This window comes from Salvelinus fontinalis, chromosome 41 (genome assembly GCF_029448725.1).
Source record: "Salvelinus fontinalis isolate EN_2023a chromosome 41, ASM2944872v1, whole genome shotgun sequence".
NCBI lineage: Eukaryota > Metazoa > Chordata > Actinopteri > Salmoniformes > Salmonidae > Salvelinus > Salvelinus fontinalis.
Window position 1 is genome coordinate 14,112,141 of NC_074705.1, and position 15,388 is coordinate 14,127,528.

Consider the following 15,388-nt stretch of genomic DNA (forward strand, 5'->3'; position numbering starts at 1 on the left):
GCGGGACAGACTGAAGTAAAGCGAGCGATCCTAGCAACAAAAGCATTTTTTCAGCATCGAGAGAATGTCTACAGTATAAGTAAGAAGAATCGTTGAGTCCTGGGTGTTCTACTGTGAATGTGCAAGTGAGGGGGGAGCAACGTAGGCAGCAGTGTGACAGGAAGCGGGTGGAGGGGGGGGGGGGGGGGGGGGGGGGGGTTCTCCTCACCCGGTGTTCTGTTTGTGGATTCGATAGCAGCGTGCTATGGGTTTTCAGCTGTACATTCTGGGTCGAGTCAGGACCACACTAGGGGTGCGTTCAGCAGGACACAACGTTGTGCAACGCTCAGATCGATATAGCATGTAGAACAAACCTTCCTCTAAGACATGTAGAATAAGGAACCGTTTCGGCTCCAGTCATGCCACTTCTATCTGCAATGTGTTCCACAACGCTTGCCTACTAAACGTGGCCCAGATTATCATGATCGTCACCTCAAATCTCCACTAAGGTCCAGATCAGAAACACCGACGTTGACTCAGTGAGCTAAGTGCGGAGTGACTGAGTCCCACTCCACAATCAAAAGCAGGAGATATTAATCATAAAAACATTTTCAAAGAAGGTTATTTTGTCATCTTGGTTGAGCAACTTACCCTATTTCTGAAATTAAGGTGCAACTTTTTCTCTAAATGAGTTCTATCATTCATTCCTGCTTGCCAGTCTCCTAAAAACAGAGACGCGGGAGTTGTAGTCCCCACCGCTACCCAATCACCAGATGGATACCTCCCACCAAGTCCTCTCTGGTCCAATGGGAGCTTTCTGTCTGGAGCTGGGAGGGTGGAGTCAGAGGCAGCGAATCATCTAAGGACATCTCTGGCAGTTCAGGGGTCAGAGGTCAGGGGGAAGGGGCTAGTGAACAAAGATGTGCCTCAGAAGGTCGTCGGCCGAGGGCCTCAGCTTGGTCTCCACGAAGATGCGCTTGAGGAAGTCGCGGCCATGGTCGGAGACGTGGGCAGGCAGCGAGGGGTTGGTGGGCTGGGTGGCGATCTTAAAGATGGCCGCCATTGCCTCGAACTCGGCCCAGGGGGGCCGCTGGGTCAGCATCTCTACCACCGTACAACCCACACTCCTGGAGAGGACACCACTGACATTAGCCAACAGCATCACTCATCATCAACAGTTGACATGACATCCCACCGGAGGAGGCTGGTGGGAGGAGCTATAGGAGGACAGGCTCATTGGAATGTCTGGAATGGAATCAATGGAATGGTACCAAACATATTGATACACCGCTCCATTAATTCCATTCCAGACATTAAAATGAGCTCGTCCTCCTATAGCTCCTCCCACCAGCCTCCACAGCATCCCACTCAACACATCAAGATCGTTATTGGTTCTCATCTCACCAAGATTTACATGACAAAAAAAGGAGACCCTTTTTCTCAGTGGCTGTTACACTCGTATACTTTCTGACCACTAATTTAAAGAGACTTCATTGAAAATCATATGAAACCTCTTAAAGGTGCAGTTCTGTTATGATATTTCCACACTATGAGGTCAAAATAACAGTCTGAAATTGTACAAATTCTAATGAGCTTTTGGTGTAAGAGCTGTTTGAAAAAAATGCCTGTAATTTCAGCCTGTTCAGGTGGGATGGTACTTTTGGCCCACATGACAATGGGATCTGATTATAATAGACCAATGACTGGTCATCTGGGTAAGGAGGTGGGCTCTATCTAGGCCATCCTATTAGCCAATCAGGGGTGTGTATACAAATATCTTCAAATGTGTGTTCCCTAACGCCCACACGATCAGACAGAGCAAGGGCGAAGGGACGCTCAGGGAAATACATTATAAAAACATTTATGAGTTATTTTCATTAACTTTTAGCCATACAGTGATTTTTTATTTATTTTTTAAATACAAAGACTGCATGTGGGCTTTAAGTCTCAGCCCGTAGTTTGAAAGAGGAGACAAGGAGGTGGAAACTATTTTGCTGGTAAGTCTGCCTTTGTAATAATCAGTCTTACCAGATATCAGCCTTCCTGCCATAGCCCTCTCCACTGATCACCTCTGGGCTCATCCAGTAGGGAGTACCAGTCACTGACTTGATCCCTGTTCCTGACAGACAGATGGTCTGTAGCCGCCTGCTCGCCCCAAAGTCCCCCAGCTTCACGTTTCCCACAGAGTCCCGCAAAATGTTGGCCCCTGGAAACAGAGGGAAGGACAGGGTTCAATTCCCATGGGGGGACCAGGATGAATATGTATGAACTTTCCAATTTGTAAGTCGCTCTGGATAAGAGCGTCTGCTAAATGACTTAAATGTAATGTAATGTAAATGACAGGAAGAGGTAAGGAGGTGGTGTAGGTACATTCTCTCATAAGAAACTACATTACCCAGAAGGCACTGCTTGAGTTACAGCAATGTCCCCCTCAATACCCATCAACATTCTGTCATAAGCACTACATGAACCAGAACATGGGCCCAGAACGCTGAGTCATGATAATGGTCCTTCCTATCGGAATCAGCAACATTTTACTCCAATATTCCATCCATTTATCCCCCTCTCCTTCCATACCTTTGATGTCTCTGTGGACGATCATGTTGCTGTGGAGGTAGGACACTCCCTCCAGGATCTGATGGGTGTACCGACGCGTCACGTTTTCCGTCAAGGCCCCGTACGACTTCAGCTGGTCTTTGATGGAGCCCTGGGTACAGAGGGTGACCATATGGGAGTTAAAGCAACCGGCGGGTCCGTTCCAGGTCATCCGTGAAACTTCACTGAAACAAATACAACCTGGAACGCAGCCTACATCGCCACACTGGTGGACGGAGACAGGTTTGAGTTGGTCTAAGTCCAGTTAATCAACCGTATACACAAACACACACTTACCCCGGGCATGTACTCCATAAAGATGGACAGAGTTCTCTCGTTGGAGTCTCGTAGACAGCCGTAGTACTGGACGATCCGTTCATGGCACAAGTTCTTCAGTAACTGGATCTCACACTCCAGGGCACTTACCTCCTGCAGATAGACAAGATATGTTGAGTACACAGTGTACACAACTCTCGACCACACACAATCTCTGTTCCACTCACCTTGCTGGTCTCGGGACTCTCTGGGTCAAACTGGACCTGTTTAACAGCCAACTCTCTGCCAGTGTCTGCATCGTAGCACAGGAAGACCCGGCCAAACGCACCCTGACCCAGCAGCTTACCTAACCGCCAGTTCGTAGGGGCACGTGGAGCTGGACAGACATGGGGGAAATCAATCAGGTCATTTGTGTGCGTTTCTAAGATATACGCTGGTTGCAAAGTGCTTAGCAGCTACCTGGCCAGACCAGCTATCCTTCCACCTGAACATTCTGCCATCCTTCCATCTGAACATTCTGCCATCCTTTCACCACCAAAGTATTCTTCTCTCCATTCTCAATCTCTCCTTTCCCTCCCACCCCTCCCTATTATCTCCCTCCAGCCAGCACTACTCACAGCGGCTGGGTGGGCTGATGTCCATAACGGAGAGGGTGGGGTTGGGCTCGATGTCGCTGCCCCTGCGTCTGCGGCCCCCGGGCTCCTCCAGGTCTGGGGTGAATATGCTGCTGCCACTGCTGGTGCTGGGAGACTGCTCTGTGGGGCTGAAACTGACCGGGGAATGGAAACCGTGGACCTGGGTCCGCCGCGCTCGAGGGAACGTCTTACGCCCTGCAGGGGAGGATGGGAGAGGGAGAATGAAGGTAAACAACAATCGTTTTCTGTGATACTCTAAAATAAAGAATCAGACTCTGGACACCTGGATTTAAGGTTGAATTGAATATGACTTTTGTTTTAGAGAGGGTCTGCTTTTGTTTGTTCCCTCACCATCACTGTAGTCCTGAAGGCCAAAGGAAATGTGGTATCGCCGTGGGTAAGTGCCCCCTTTCCCCGACTTCTCAAACACTGGGATATCATACTCTGGGTAAACTTGGTGGTTGTCTGGGTAGCTCTGTGCCCGGGGCATACGTGACTTAGGATAGTTATCACTGCAAGGAAATACAGGAGGAATATATGCTTTAAAAACAGTTCGATTCAGAAGATGAAGTGTTGAAGGTTACCACAACGCATGCTGGCTATGTGGTTCTTAGCTGGATGTTCACGACTCACCTGTCCAGTGGGCTGTCCAGTGAGGGACAACTCCCCGATGCAGAGTTCTCTGGACTGCTCATTGACAGAGGGTCCAGCATCTAGAACGGAGAGATTGAGTTTGTGAGAGATTGAGTTTGTCTCTGCTGTCATTTGTCATACTCTGAACATGTTAATAAAAAATGTCATAACAGTGGTAATGAAGGACAGTTACGAGTAGGCAAGAGTGTTGCGACTAGGCCTTAGTATGACTTTTCCTAATCTGGGCCCCTGTCTCCATCTTTCCCCAGTCTCGGAGGTGAGGTCATGGAGATAGATGACTCATCTTTGTATCTGTGCCAATATGAGGTCTGTGGGAGCATGGGCATCGCCATTGAGGCCATCTCCATTTTAAAGTAGTCCATTTTCTTCTTTTGTGTATAAAAAAAGAAGAAGAGTGAAGCTAATATTTGTGATTTACCACCACCTGCAGTGCTGGAGTCCTGGACAAAATCGTGTGTCACTCATTTATTACAGCCCCTAGATGGCAGTGATGTAGCTTAAAAGCCATTTACAAACCATAGGCAACCCAATTTGAAGACGACCACGCTCTGATTGGCTGATCGCTCCCAACCCATAGGAATCCCCAAACAGTTGACTACTTTAAAATTGGTGGAAGCCCTAAATGGCAATGTCAATGCTAAAACGGGTTAGATGGATAGAGAGTCCTCTATCCATCTCTATAAGTGAGGTTACCTGGTCCATGCTTTCTGGAATGAACTCTCCCTCGCTGTTAATGCTGGTGAAGGAGCCATTTCTGGCCACCTGCTGGAGGGCATCGGGAATATAGCCTGGAGGGGGAGAGCTGCGGTCCCCGGAGTGAGACCCTGGATCAAAGAGAATTACATACATTTCTAGCTGAAGACTTACTACCAGACTGGTGGTGAAAGACAATGTGTTTTGGATGTGTCTAATGTCATGAAGCAAATGGATTTGGAGAAAGAAAGAAATGGAAAGTATTTACTAGAAGGACAATTTTGCAGATGAATTAATGAATTACACACACACAGATATAGTTGTCATTGAAAACACCAGAGTTGATGACCCACCTATCAAAGCCAGCATGCTTTTATTGTCTGTGGCCCTGAAGCGGGTGTTGTCCAGGTCTTCGTGTGGGGGCAGCAGGTCCATGCTGGACGTGGAGGTCTGAGAGGAGGAATTAAACACCATCCATATCAAAACAGCTTTACTAGACAACCTTTTCCTTTACAGAATAAAACAATGCTGTCATGTCAGCTTAAACAAAAGTCTTAAGATGATTCATTCAAGTAAATACTCCAGGAAGTGTGCTGAGCATAGTGAGCTGTTGATGGCTCAATCAGCCAGTACAGTAGTATGCTATGGATTGTGTGCGATTCCCTACAGTCACTGTGCTGTGATATGATCTGGGCCCGTATCCACAAAGCATCTCAGAGTAGAACTAATGATCTAAGATCTGTCCACGTAATCTTATTCATTATTATCTAAAAGGCTAAACTGATCCTAGATCAGCACTCCAACTCTGTGATGCTTTGTGAATATGGGCCGTGAACTGTCTGGTCCTTACCTGAGAGGAGGCCTGGAGCACCAGGAGGATCTTCAGGCTCTTCATGTGGACGCTGCGATCCAGCAGCTCCACGGCCTTGTCCAGGTCATCCTGAGTGGTCAGAGGAATCACCAGCTGGGAGGGAGGAGGGGAGAGAACCACAGAGAGGGGAAACAGACAGATTGGATTAGAAAAAGAGGAAGAAATGAGAGCAAAACGGCAGGAAGAGAAGGAAGTGAAAGAGAAAAGAAAGGTATTGGTAGTTTCTCTCAGAACAATTCATTATCTCGCGCACACATGCTAAGGATTGGCTTTTGGTGCTTATTTGACTGCCAGAAACCAACACTGTGACTAGGGGCTGGGCTATATGGCCCAAATATCATATCACGGTATTTACAAAATATTGGACGGTATTTTATGTTATGAATAATAAGTTCTACATTTGCTTTATGACCCTAGTGTGGCAACACATACATCCTAAGAGATTTCAATGTGTCTTTCTCCAATCTGATGTTTTTATAGTGTTCAATTCAACCAAAAAAGTAATATCCTGCATTTTAATCCATTTCTGTATTTCTTGCACTCATTTGAGATCTCCACACTGTCACGTAGGGCTGCACAATATGGGCAAACAATCTAGGCTTTATTTTTAACCAAATGTTGCAAAACAAAAAACATTTCTCATAAGAAACTAGCTCCCTGGTATAAAGAAAATACCCGAGCTCTGAAGCACCTTCCAGAAAATTGGAATGGAAATGGCGCCACACCAAACTGGAAGTCTTCCGACTAGCTTGGAAAGACAGTACCGAAGAGCCCTTACTGCTGCTCGATCAGCCTATTTTGACAACTTAATTGAGGAAAACAAGAACAATCCAAAATGTATTTTTGATACTGTCGCAAAGCTAACTAAAAAGCAGCATTCCCCAAGTGAGGATGGCTTTCACTTCAGCAGTGATAAATTCCTGAACTTCTTTGAGGAAAAGATCATGATCATTAGAAAGCAAATTACGGACTCCTCTTTAAATCTGCGTATTCCTCCAAAGCTCAGTTGTCCTGAGTCTGCACAACTCTGCCAGGACCTAGGATCAAGGGAGACACCCAAGTTTTTTAATACTCTATCTCCTGACACATTGATGAAAATAATCATGGCCTCTAAACCTTCAAGCTGCATACTGGACCCTAATCCAACTAAACTACTGAAAGAGCTGCTTCCTGTGCTTGACCCTCCTATGTTGAACATAATAAACAGCTCCCTATCCACTAGATGTGTACCAAACTCACTAAAAGTGGCAGTAATAAAGCCTCTCTTGAAAAAGCCAAACCTTGACCCAGAAAATATAAAAAATTATCAGCCTATATCGAATCTCCCATTCCTATCAACATTTTTAGAAAAAACTGTTGCGCAGCAACTCACTGCCTTCCTGAAGACAATGTATACAAAACGCTTCAGTCTGGTTTTAGATCCCATCACAGCACTGAGACTGCACTTGTGAAGGTGGTAAATTACCCTTTAATGGCGTCAGACCGAGGCTCTGTAACTGTCCTCGTGCTCCTAGACCTACGTGCTGCTTTTGATACCATCGATCACCACATTCTTTTGGAGAGGTTAGAAACCCAAATTGGTCTACACGGACCAGTTCTGGCCTGGTCTCTGTGGATGGTTTGTCCTCTGACAAAACATGGGTAAATGTCGGTATTCCTCAAGGCTCCGTTTTAGTACCACTATTGTTTTCACTATATATTTTACCTCTTGGTGATGTCATTCAGAAACATAATGTTAACTTTCACTGCTATGCGGACGACACACAGCTGTACATTTCGATGAAACATGGTGAAGCCCCAAAATTGCCCTACCTGGAAGGATGTGTTTCAGACATAAGGAAGTGGATGATGGCAAATGTTCTACTTTTAAACCCGTACAAAACAGAGATGCTAGTTCTAGGTCCCAAGAAACAATGAGATCTTCTGTTGAATCTGACAATTAATCTTGATGGTTGTACAGTCGTCTCAAATAAAACTGAAGGACCACGGCGTTACTCTGGACCCTGATCTCTCTTTTGAAGAACATATCAAGACTGTTTCAAGGACAGCTTTTTTCCATCTACGTAACATTGCAAAAATCTGAAACTTTCTGTCCAAAAATGATGCAGAAAAATGTATCCATGCTTTTGTCACTTCTAGAGTACTGCAATGCTCTACTTTCCGGCTACCCGGATAAAGCACTAAAACTTCAGTTAGTGCTAAATACGGCTGCTAGAATCCTGACTAGAACCAAAAAATTTGATCATATTACTCCAGTGCTAGCCTCCCTACACTGGCTTCCTGTTAAGGCAAGGGCTGATTTCAAGGTTTTACTGCTAACCTACAAAGCATTACATGGGCTTGCTCCTACCCATCTTTCTGATTTGCTCCTGCCGTAATATACCTACAAGTACGCTACGGTCACAAGACGCAGGCCTCCTTACTGTCCCTAGAATTTGTAAGCAAACAGCTGGAGGCAGGGCTTTCTCCTATAGAGCTCCATTTTTATGGAATGGTCTGCCTACCCATGTGAGAGACGCAGACTCGGTCTCAACCTTTAAGTCTTTATTGAAGACTCATCTCTTCAGTAGGTCCTACGATTGAGTGTAGTCTGGCCCAGGAGTGTGAAGGCGAACGGAAAGGCACTGGAGCAACGAACCACCCTTGCTGTCTCTGCCCGGCCGGTTCCCCACTCTCCACTGGGATTCTCTGCCTCTAACCCTATTACAGGGACTGAGTCACTGGCTTACTGGTGCTCTTCCATGCCGTCCCTAGGAGGGGTGCGTCACTGACGTGATCTTCCTGTCCGGGTTGGCCCCCGCCCCCCTCCTGGGTTGTGCCATGGGGGAGATCTTCGTGGGCTATACTCAACCTTGTCTCAGGATGGTAAGTTGCTGGTTGAAGAGATCCCTCTAGTGGTGTGGGGGCTATGCTTTGGCAGTGGGTGGGGTTATATCCTGCCTGTTTGGCCCTGTCCGGCGGTTACGTCGGACGGGCCAGTGTCTCCTGACCCCTCCTGTCTCGATGCGTCGTTTATGTGTCGGGGGGCTAGGGTCAGTCTGTTATATCTGGAGTATTTATCCGGTGGCCTGTGGTTATTTAAGTCTCTCTTGCTCTCCCTGAGGCCAAGGACCATGCTTCAGGACTGACCTGTTGCACCCTCTACAACCACTGTGATTATTATTATTTTACCCTGCTGGTCATCTATGAACATTTGAACATCTTTGCCATGTTCAATGGACGTTACACACGGCATATCACAAACCAAATATTCAAATACCGTTATAGAAGGTCAAGTTGAAACCCAAAGTCTGTACATCAATCTGTACATCAGTCTGTACATCAATACCGGTCTATTGTAAAATATGGTATACAGCCCACCCCACTGTGACTAGGTGATGATGTTATCGTGATATGTACCTCATTGTTGGTGTAATGCAGGTCCATGGCCTGACCGAAGGCCACTTTGGCTTTGTTACCCAGGTCATCAAGCCTGACTGGGCGAAAGAACTGCAAGATCCTCTTCTCCCCTTTGTACTCAAACTTCACTCGCACATTGTTCTGTATAAACACACACACTGAGAGATCAGCATTCATGAGAGGAAAGAGGATGAGGAAGAGAAATGCCATTTATTGTATTGAGACTATTCGCTGATGAGTGTCAAGTGGACAGACCTGATTTTTGGGTGAAGAGGCCTTGGGTTTGCCCAGGTCAGATAGGGTCATGGCAGGGCGGCTAGAGCGGTGCAGTTCGGCCAGGTCCTGCATTATAGAGTTCAGCGCCTCCTGTTCGTCTGTTTGGGGCAGATAGAAAGCTCAGAACAGAAAACACAGAATAGAAGCCATAGTACAGAGAGTATTGCAAAGCATTCCCAGGGCACCTTAGATGATCAGATATGGCCTAATGTCATGACAGTTCAGATGTATTACAACTGCGTCTAAGTGTTGGGAGGAAGTGTGAGGGAGGATGTACACATACTCATCTTGACACGTTGATTCACCCAGGAGTCCAGGATAGAGGATTCTCCCATCAAAGGGGTTCCTTTCTCCTGTAAAATCTGAGTATTGCACACCAACAGAATTAGTCACTCACTAGCAAGCGGATTCAACCAAGAATCATACTGCATTGCTAGCTAAATATAGTTTACATTGGGTCGTGCCATTTAATTTCATTCACTTTTTGACCGCGTCACCTTTTTCATTTGAATGAAACACATACACACACACATATATATACACACACACAGTGGGGCAAAAAAGTATTTTGTCAGCCACCAATTGCGCAAGTTCTCCTACTTAAAAAGATGAGAGGCCTGTAATTTTCATCATAGGTACACTTCAACTATGACAGACAAAATGAGAAGGAAAAAAATCCAGAAAATCACATTGTAGGATTTTTAATGAATTTATTTGCAAATTATGGTGGAAAATAAGTATTTGGTCACCTACAAACAAGGAAGATTTCTGGCTCTCACAGACCTGTAATTTCTTCTTTAAGAGGCTCCTCTGTCCTCCACTCGTTACCTGTATTAATGGCACCTGTTTGAACTTGTCATCAGTATAAAAGACACCTGTCCACAACCTCAAACAGTCACACTCCAAACTCCACTATGGCCAAGACCAAAGAGCTGTCAAAGGACACCAGAAACAAAATTGTAGACCTGCACCAGGCTGGGAAGACTGAATCTGCAATAGTTGAGCAGCTTGGTTTGAAGAAATCAACTGTGGGAGCAATTATTAGGAAATGGAAGACATACAAGACCACTGATAATCTCCCTCGATCTGGGGCTCCACGCAAGATCTCACTCCGTGGGGTCAAAATGATCACAAGAACGGTGAGCAAAAATCCCAGAACCACACGGCGGGACCTAGTGAATGACCTGCAGAGAGCTGGGACCAAAGTAACAAAGCCTACCATCAGTAACACACTACGCCGCCAGGGACTCAAATCCTGCAGTGCCAGACGTGTCCCCCTGCTTAAGCCAGTACATGTCCAGGCCCGTCTGAAGTTTGCTAGAGAGCATTTGCATGATCCAGAAGAAGATTGGGAGAATGTCATATGGTCAGATGAAACCAAAATATAACTTTTTGGTAAAAACTCAACTCGTTGTGTTTGGAGGACAAATAATGCTGAGTTGCATCCAAAGAACACCATACTCACTGTGAAGCATGGGGGTGGAAACATCATGCTTTGGGGCTGTTTTTCTGCAAAGGGACCAGGACGACTGATCCGTGTAAAATAAAGAATGAATGGGGCCATGTATTGTGAGATTGAGTGAAAACCTCCTTCCATCAGCAAGGGCATTGAAGATGAAACGTGGCTGGGTCTTTCAGCATGACAATGATCCCAAACACACCGCCCGGGCAACGAAGGAGTGGCTTCGTAAGAAGCATTTCAAGGTCCTGGAGTGGCCTAGCCAGTCTCCAGATCTCAACCCCATAGAAAATCTTTGGAGGGAGTTGAAAGTCCGTGTTGCCCAGCAACAGCCCCAAAACATCACTGCTCTAGAGGAGATCTGCATGGAGGAATGGGCCAAAATACCAGCAACAGTGTGTGAAAACCTTGTGAAGACTTACAGAAAACGTTTGACCTCTATCATTGCCAACAAAGGGTATATAACAAAGTATTGAGATAAACTTTTGTTATTGACCAAATACTTATTTTCCACCATAATTTGCAAATAAATTCATTAAAAATCCTACAATGTGATTTTCTGGATTTTTTTTTCTAATTTTGTCTGTCATAGTTGAAGTATGATGAAAATTACAGGCCTCTCTCATCTTTTTAAGTGGGAGAACTTGCACAATTTGGTGGCTGACTAAATACTTTTTTGCCCCACTGTATATCTATGATTGACATGACACCCACACTGTATTCAAGAGTATGCTGTGTAACAATTGGTACCCCTCTCATATACCGAACAAAAACATAAAACGCAACATGTAAAGTGTTGGTTACATGTTTCATGAACTGAAATAAAAGATCCCAGAACTGTTCCATTCACACAAAAAACATTTCTCTCAAATGTTGTGCACAAATTTGTTTACATCCTTGTTAGTGAGCATTTCTCCTTTGCCAAGATAATCCATCCACCTGACAAGTGTGGCATATCAAGCAGTTGTCACAACACAATGCCACAGATTTCTCAAGATTTGAAGGAGCGTGCAATTGGCATGCTAACTGCAGGAATGTCAACCATAAGCTGCCTCTCCAATGTCATTTTAGAGAATTTGGCAGTACGTCCGACCAGCCTCACAACTGCACACCATGTGTAATCACGCCAGCCCAGGACCTCCACATCCAGCTTCTTCAACTGCGGGATCGTCTGAGACCGGCCATCGGGACTTGCTGATGTAACTGGGAAGTATCTGTCTAATTCTGATTGGGTGGGCCTGGCTAACAAGTGGGTGGACCTATCTTAAAAAAAAAGAAATGGGCCTCAGGATCTCGTAGCGATATTTTTGTGCATTCAAATTGCCAATCGATCATTTACAATTGTGTTCGTTGTTCGTAGCTTATGCCTGCCCATACCATAACCCCACCATGTTGACATCAGCAAACCACTCACCCACACGACACCATACACATGGTCTGAGGTTGTGAGGCCGGTTGGACATACTGACAAATCTCTAAATCAATGTTGGAGGCGGCTTATGGTAGAGAAATTAACATTACATTTTCTGCCAACAAATGTTGAATAAAATTATATTTGATCCTTCAGCTGGTCAAAATTTGAGACAAAATATCCACACAACAGTATTATTAAACAGACATCAAAATGTGAGTCTGTGTGTGTGGCAATCAAAATGTGTTTGCTTATGACCGAAGGCACGTGCACAAGATGGAAGTACATGCACGCATTCATAATAACAGGTCTTTACATGGTTTTGCATGTGGCAGGTTATAGAAAATTATACTTCAGTAAGTTAGGTAAACAATACTTTACCTTTGATATTTTAACTAAAATGTTGAGCAGTTGAAGGACCAACCGCACAGACAACCGGTAATGTTCAAATATAATTTTATTCAACATTCTGGCTTGTAAGGAAAATATCCACAATTTTGCTGTACTTTGTTTCAGACTGTATACCAATAATTGGTATCAAAGTCTGATTTATTAGGCAATGTAGGGTGGGGTATGTGCAATTCCACGATAACAGTGTGACAGAGACTTTTTCACATTAAAATGTCAAACAAAAAAGAATAATTGCAAAGCTAAACAAACCATAGAACTTAATGCACAATGACTACTTTCAATTTCCACTTAACATTTTACAAAAACACATTTACTTGAAGAACAGTGCAGGTGTAAACTTTGGTAACAGAATGACAGTTTGTGCCATCATTCTGTTACTAAACTTTGCATCTGCACTGTTCTTTAAGTGAATGTGTTTCTGTAAAATGTTAAGTAGAAATTGTTAAAAGTAGTTAACGTCAGTCGTTTCTGAGTCTGACAAATCTGAGTCTGTGTCACTGTTACCTTGTAGTTGCCCGTGTGCAAAATTGGTTCAATTTGAGCACCCCTCTACCTACTAAATGTTTTAGCTTTCTGACCACCTCTACCATTGGCAAATATTTAAAGTGTCATTCAAACCAAATGGGGTGCGGTCAAAAAGTGATTGAAATCAAATGGAACAAACCCATACGAGGCTGTCGTTCAAGGTAGTTAGCAATACAAGCTTATCAAGCTATAACATTCGGATCTATGCCTATGGTCATTATCTCTCTAAACACTTCGATCCAAATCAACATGAGACACCCTAATTTGCTAGCTTGCCCAGCTAACTAGTCGGTTCATGACAGAAGTTGACAGCTAGCTAACGTGTTAGTTGGTTATCGACGTAGACATGCATCTGTGCTAGCAAACTGATATTAACTGATTACAATCAACAATTTGCAAACGATGGCTAACATTGCCTGACAGGGAAGTTGTCGAGCTAGCTGGTTAACGTTAGCTAGCTAATATTTTCCTCGATTAACTTGCTTACTACCGGTACGTAGCTAGTTAGGTACGTGACGTGGGCCACACACATCGTGCAAATCAATTCGTCAAGTACTTTCTTTCTGTAAATTGTAACGGTTAACTAAAATGTTTCTAATTTACCTGGGTGGATTCTGTAGCTTCACTTCCTCATCCACAGGGCCAGCGACAAGAGCCCCGGCCCCGCGGATAACGGTCTTTGAGAAAGCAGAAGTTTAGAGTCCGCTTCGAACTTTACTTGAGTCCAAGGCCCCGAGTTTCAGGCCAAGATATCACTAACGCTTGTATTGTGCAAGATGTTCTTCGACGTGAAAACTGACAATAGCGATGTTCACAAATTAAAACAAGCATTTGATTATCTATCCGTTGACGAGAACTTAATCCACACTTATGTCTGATTTATAAAGCTAGCTACATGAAAACGGTTCTACCAACACAGCTCAGCTGCAATCTTCCCCCAATAATAACAGCAAGCCTAGTTGGAAGAGTCCAACCACAACACAAGTTTGTTGATGTCAGAGAAATGTGTGTGTGCATCTTGTTTCGTCATCAAAATATGTGGTCGTTCGATTTGGCTGTCAGATTAATAACACAGACAGAAGGGGTAACCTAGAAAAAGAAAAATAGTTATAAATATATTTGTTAATAACTTGCACTCCTAGTCCTGCACTTCATAGTTAAAATATTCATACAATAATTATAGAAATCTCACATTATTCCGTTTTGATTCATAATAGGTCAGAATGCATTGCTATGCACCTCCAATGTCAATCTTCCAACGTGTTTGCAATTTAACCCTGGCATTCACACTTGGGCAATACAATTTAGCTACAGTACATAAATCATGTGAAATGTGTATGATTTTGTGTGTAATTGTTTTTACTCCAACATTTCAAATTCCAGGTTGCTTCTTTAGTGCCACTAAGTCTCCTGCTGGTGAATAGTTAGTGATGCAATGGCCAAAGCACAAAATTATAAGGACTTTTATTTAGAAAAACAAACTATTCACTTCTGTGGAAGAGGTATGATTAAGAGGATGAGTGGGGTCATACGAGATCGGGAACGCCCTGTGCTGAAAAGTGGGTAGACTGTTGCAATGAGAGACATGGAGAAGGCAGAGATGTTAGCTCAGACATTTGTGAAGGTGCACCGCTCAAATAATCTAACGGAAGAGGGACAGCGTTGGAAAGAGAGGGTCAGAGGAGAAAAGGATGAGATGTGTTACATCATGGGAAAATAATTGGACCTTTACAATAAGGTGTGGCAGGACGGAATACGGAAACTAGGGAAAGACCCTATTAATCCATCAAGTTATAGACCGATAGCGTTGACATCTCATGTCTGTAAACTTACGGAAAGGAGGATAACAGAAAGGCTGACGTACTTCCTGGAGAGCAGAGGCCTAATGTCATCAGATTCAGGAAAGGCAGGGGAACGATGCATCCTGTACTGGGTCTAGTCAGTCATATGGAAGGCACAGGCAAATAAGGAGGTGGTGGTAGCCGTTTTCTTTGATTCAGAGAAGGCCTATGATATGATGGGGAAGGGGGGCCTGCGTATCAAACTGGATAGCATGGGGGTTGGAGGAAGGGTTTTTAACTGGATAAAGGACTTCCTTTTTGGACAATCAATACAAGTGAGAGTGGGGAGCTGTATGTCAGAAAGCTATGAGGTAGATAATGGTACCACCCAGGGAAGTGTGATTAGTCTTTTGTTGTTCTCCA

At 44.4% G+C, this 15,388-nt stretch overlaps 1 protein-coding gene across 1 annotated transcript; it reads right to left on the reverse strand.

The window, feature by feature from the left end:
* Positions 1-421: 421 nt before the first annotated feature.
* Positions 422-14,177, reverse strand: LOC129840243 (mitogen-activated protein kinase kinase kinase 2-like). The gene is made up of 15 exons (XM_055907972.1): positions 13,788-14,177; positions 9,662-9,740; positions 9,358-9,476; positions 9,103-9,243; positions 5,683-5,796; positions 5,186-5,282; positions 4,833-4,963; positions 4,119-4,198; positions 3,837-3,997; positions 3,468-3,680; positions 3,078-3,226; positions 2,872-3,003; positions 2,557-2,686; positions 2,008-2,185; positions 422-1,106 (listed from the first exon to the last, which is right to left on the reverse strand). Exons 2-15 carry the CDS (start codon positions 9,711-9,713, stop codon positions 887-889), a joined length of 1,917 nt encoding a protein of 638 aa, XP_055763947.1. The 5' UTR covers positions 9,714-9,740; positions 13,788-14,177; the 3' UTR covers positions 422-886.
* Between the last annotated feature and the right edge of the window lie 1,211 nt (positions 14,178-15,388).

Excerpts from the sequence above, each read along its gene's own strand:
- LOC129840243 (XM_055907972.1), bottom strand. The coding sequence starts at position 9,713 with ATGGGAGAATCCTCTATCCTGGACTCCTGGGTGAATCAACGTGTCAAG. Across the intron at positions 3,227-3,467 it reads CATCAGCCCACCCAGCCGCT|CTCCACGTGCCCCTACGAAC; the intron begins GTGAGTAGTGCT and ends ATGTCTGTCCAG. Across the intron at positions 2,687-2,871 it reads TTATGGAGTACATGCCCGGG|GGCTCCATCAAAGACCAGCT; the intron begins GTAAGTGTGTGT and ends CTCTGTACCCAG.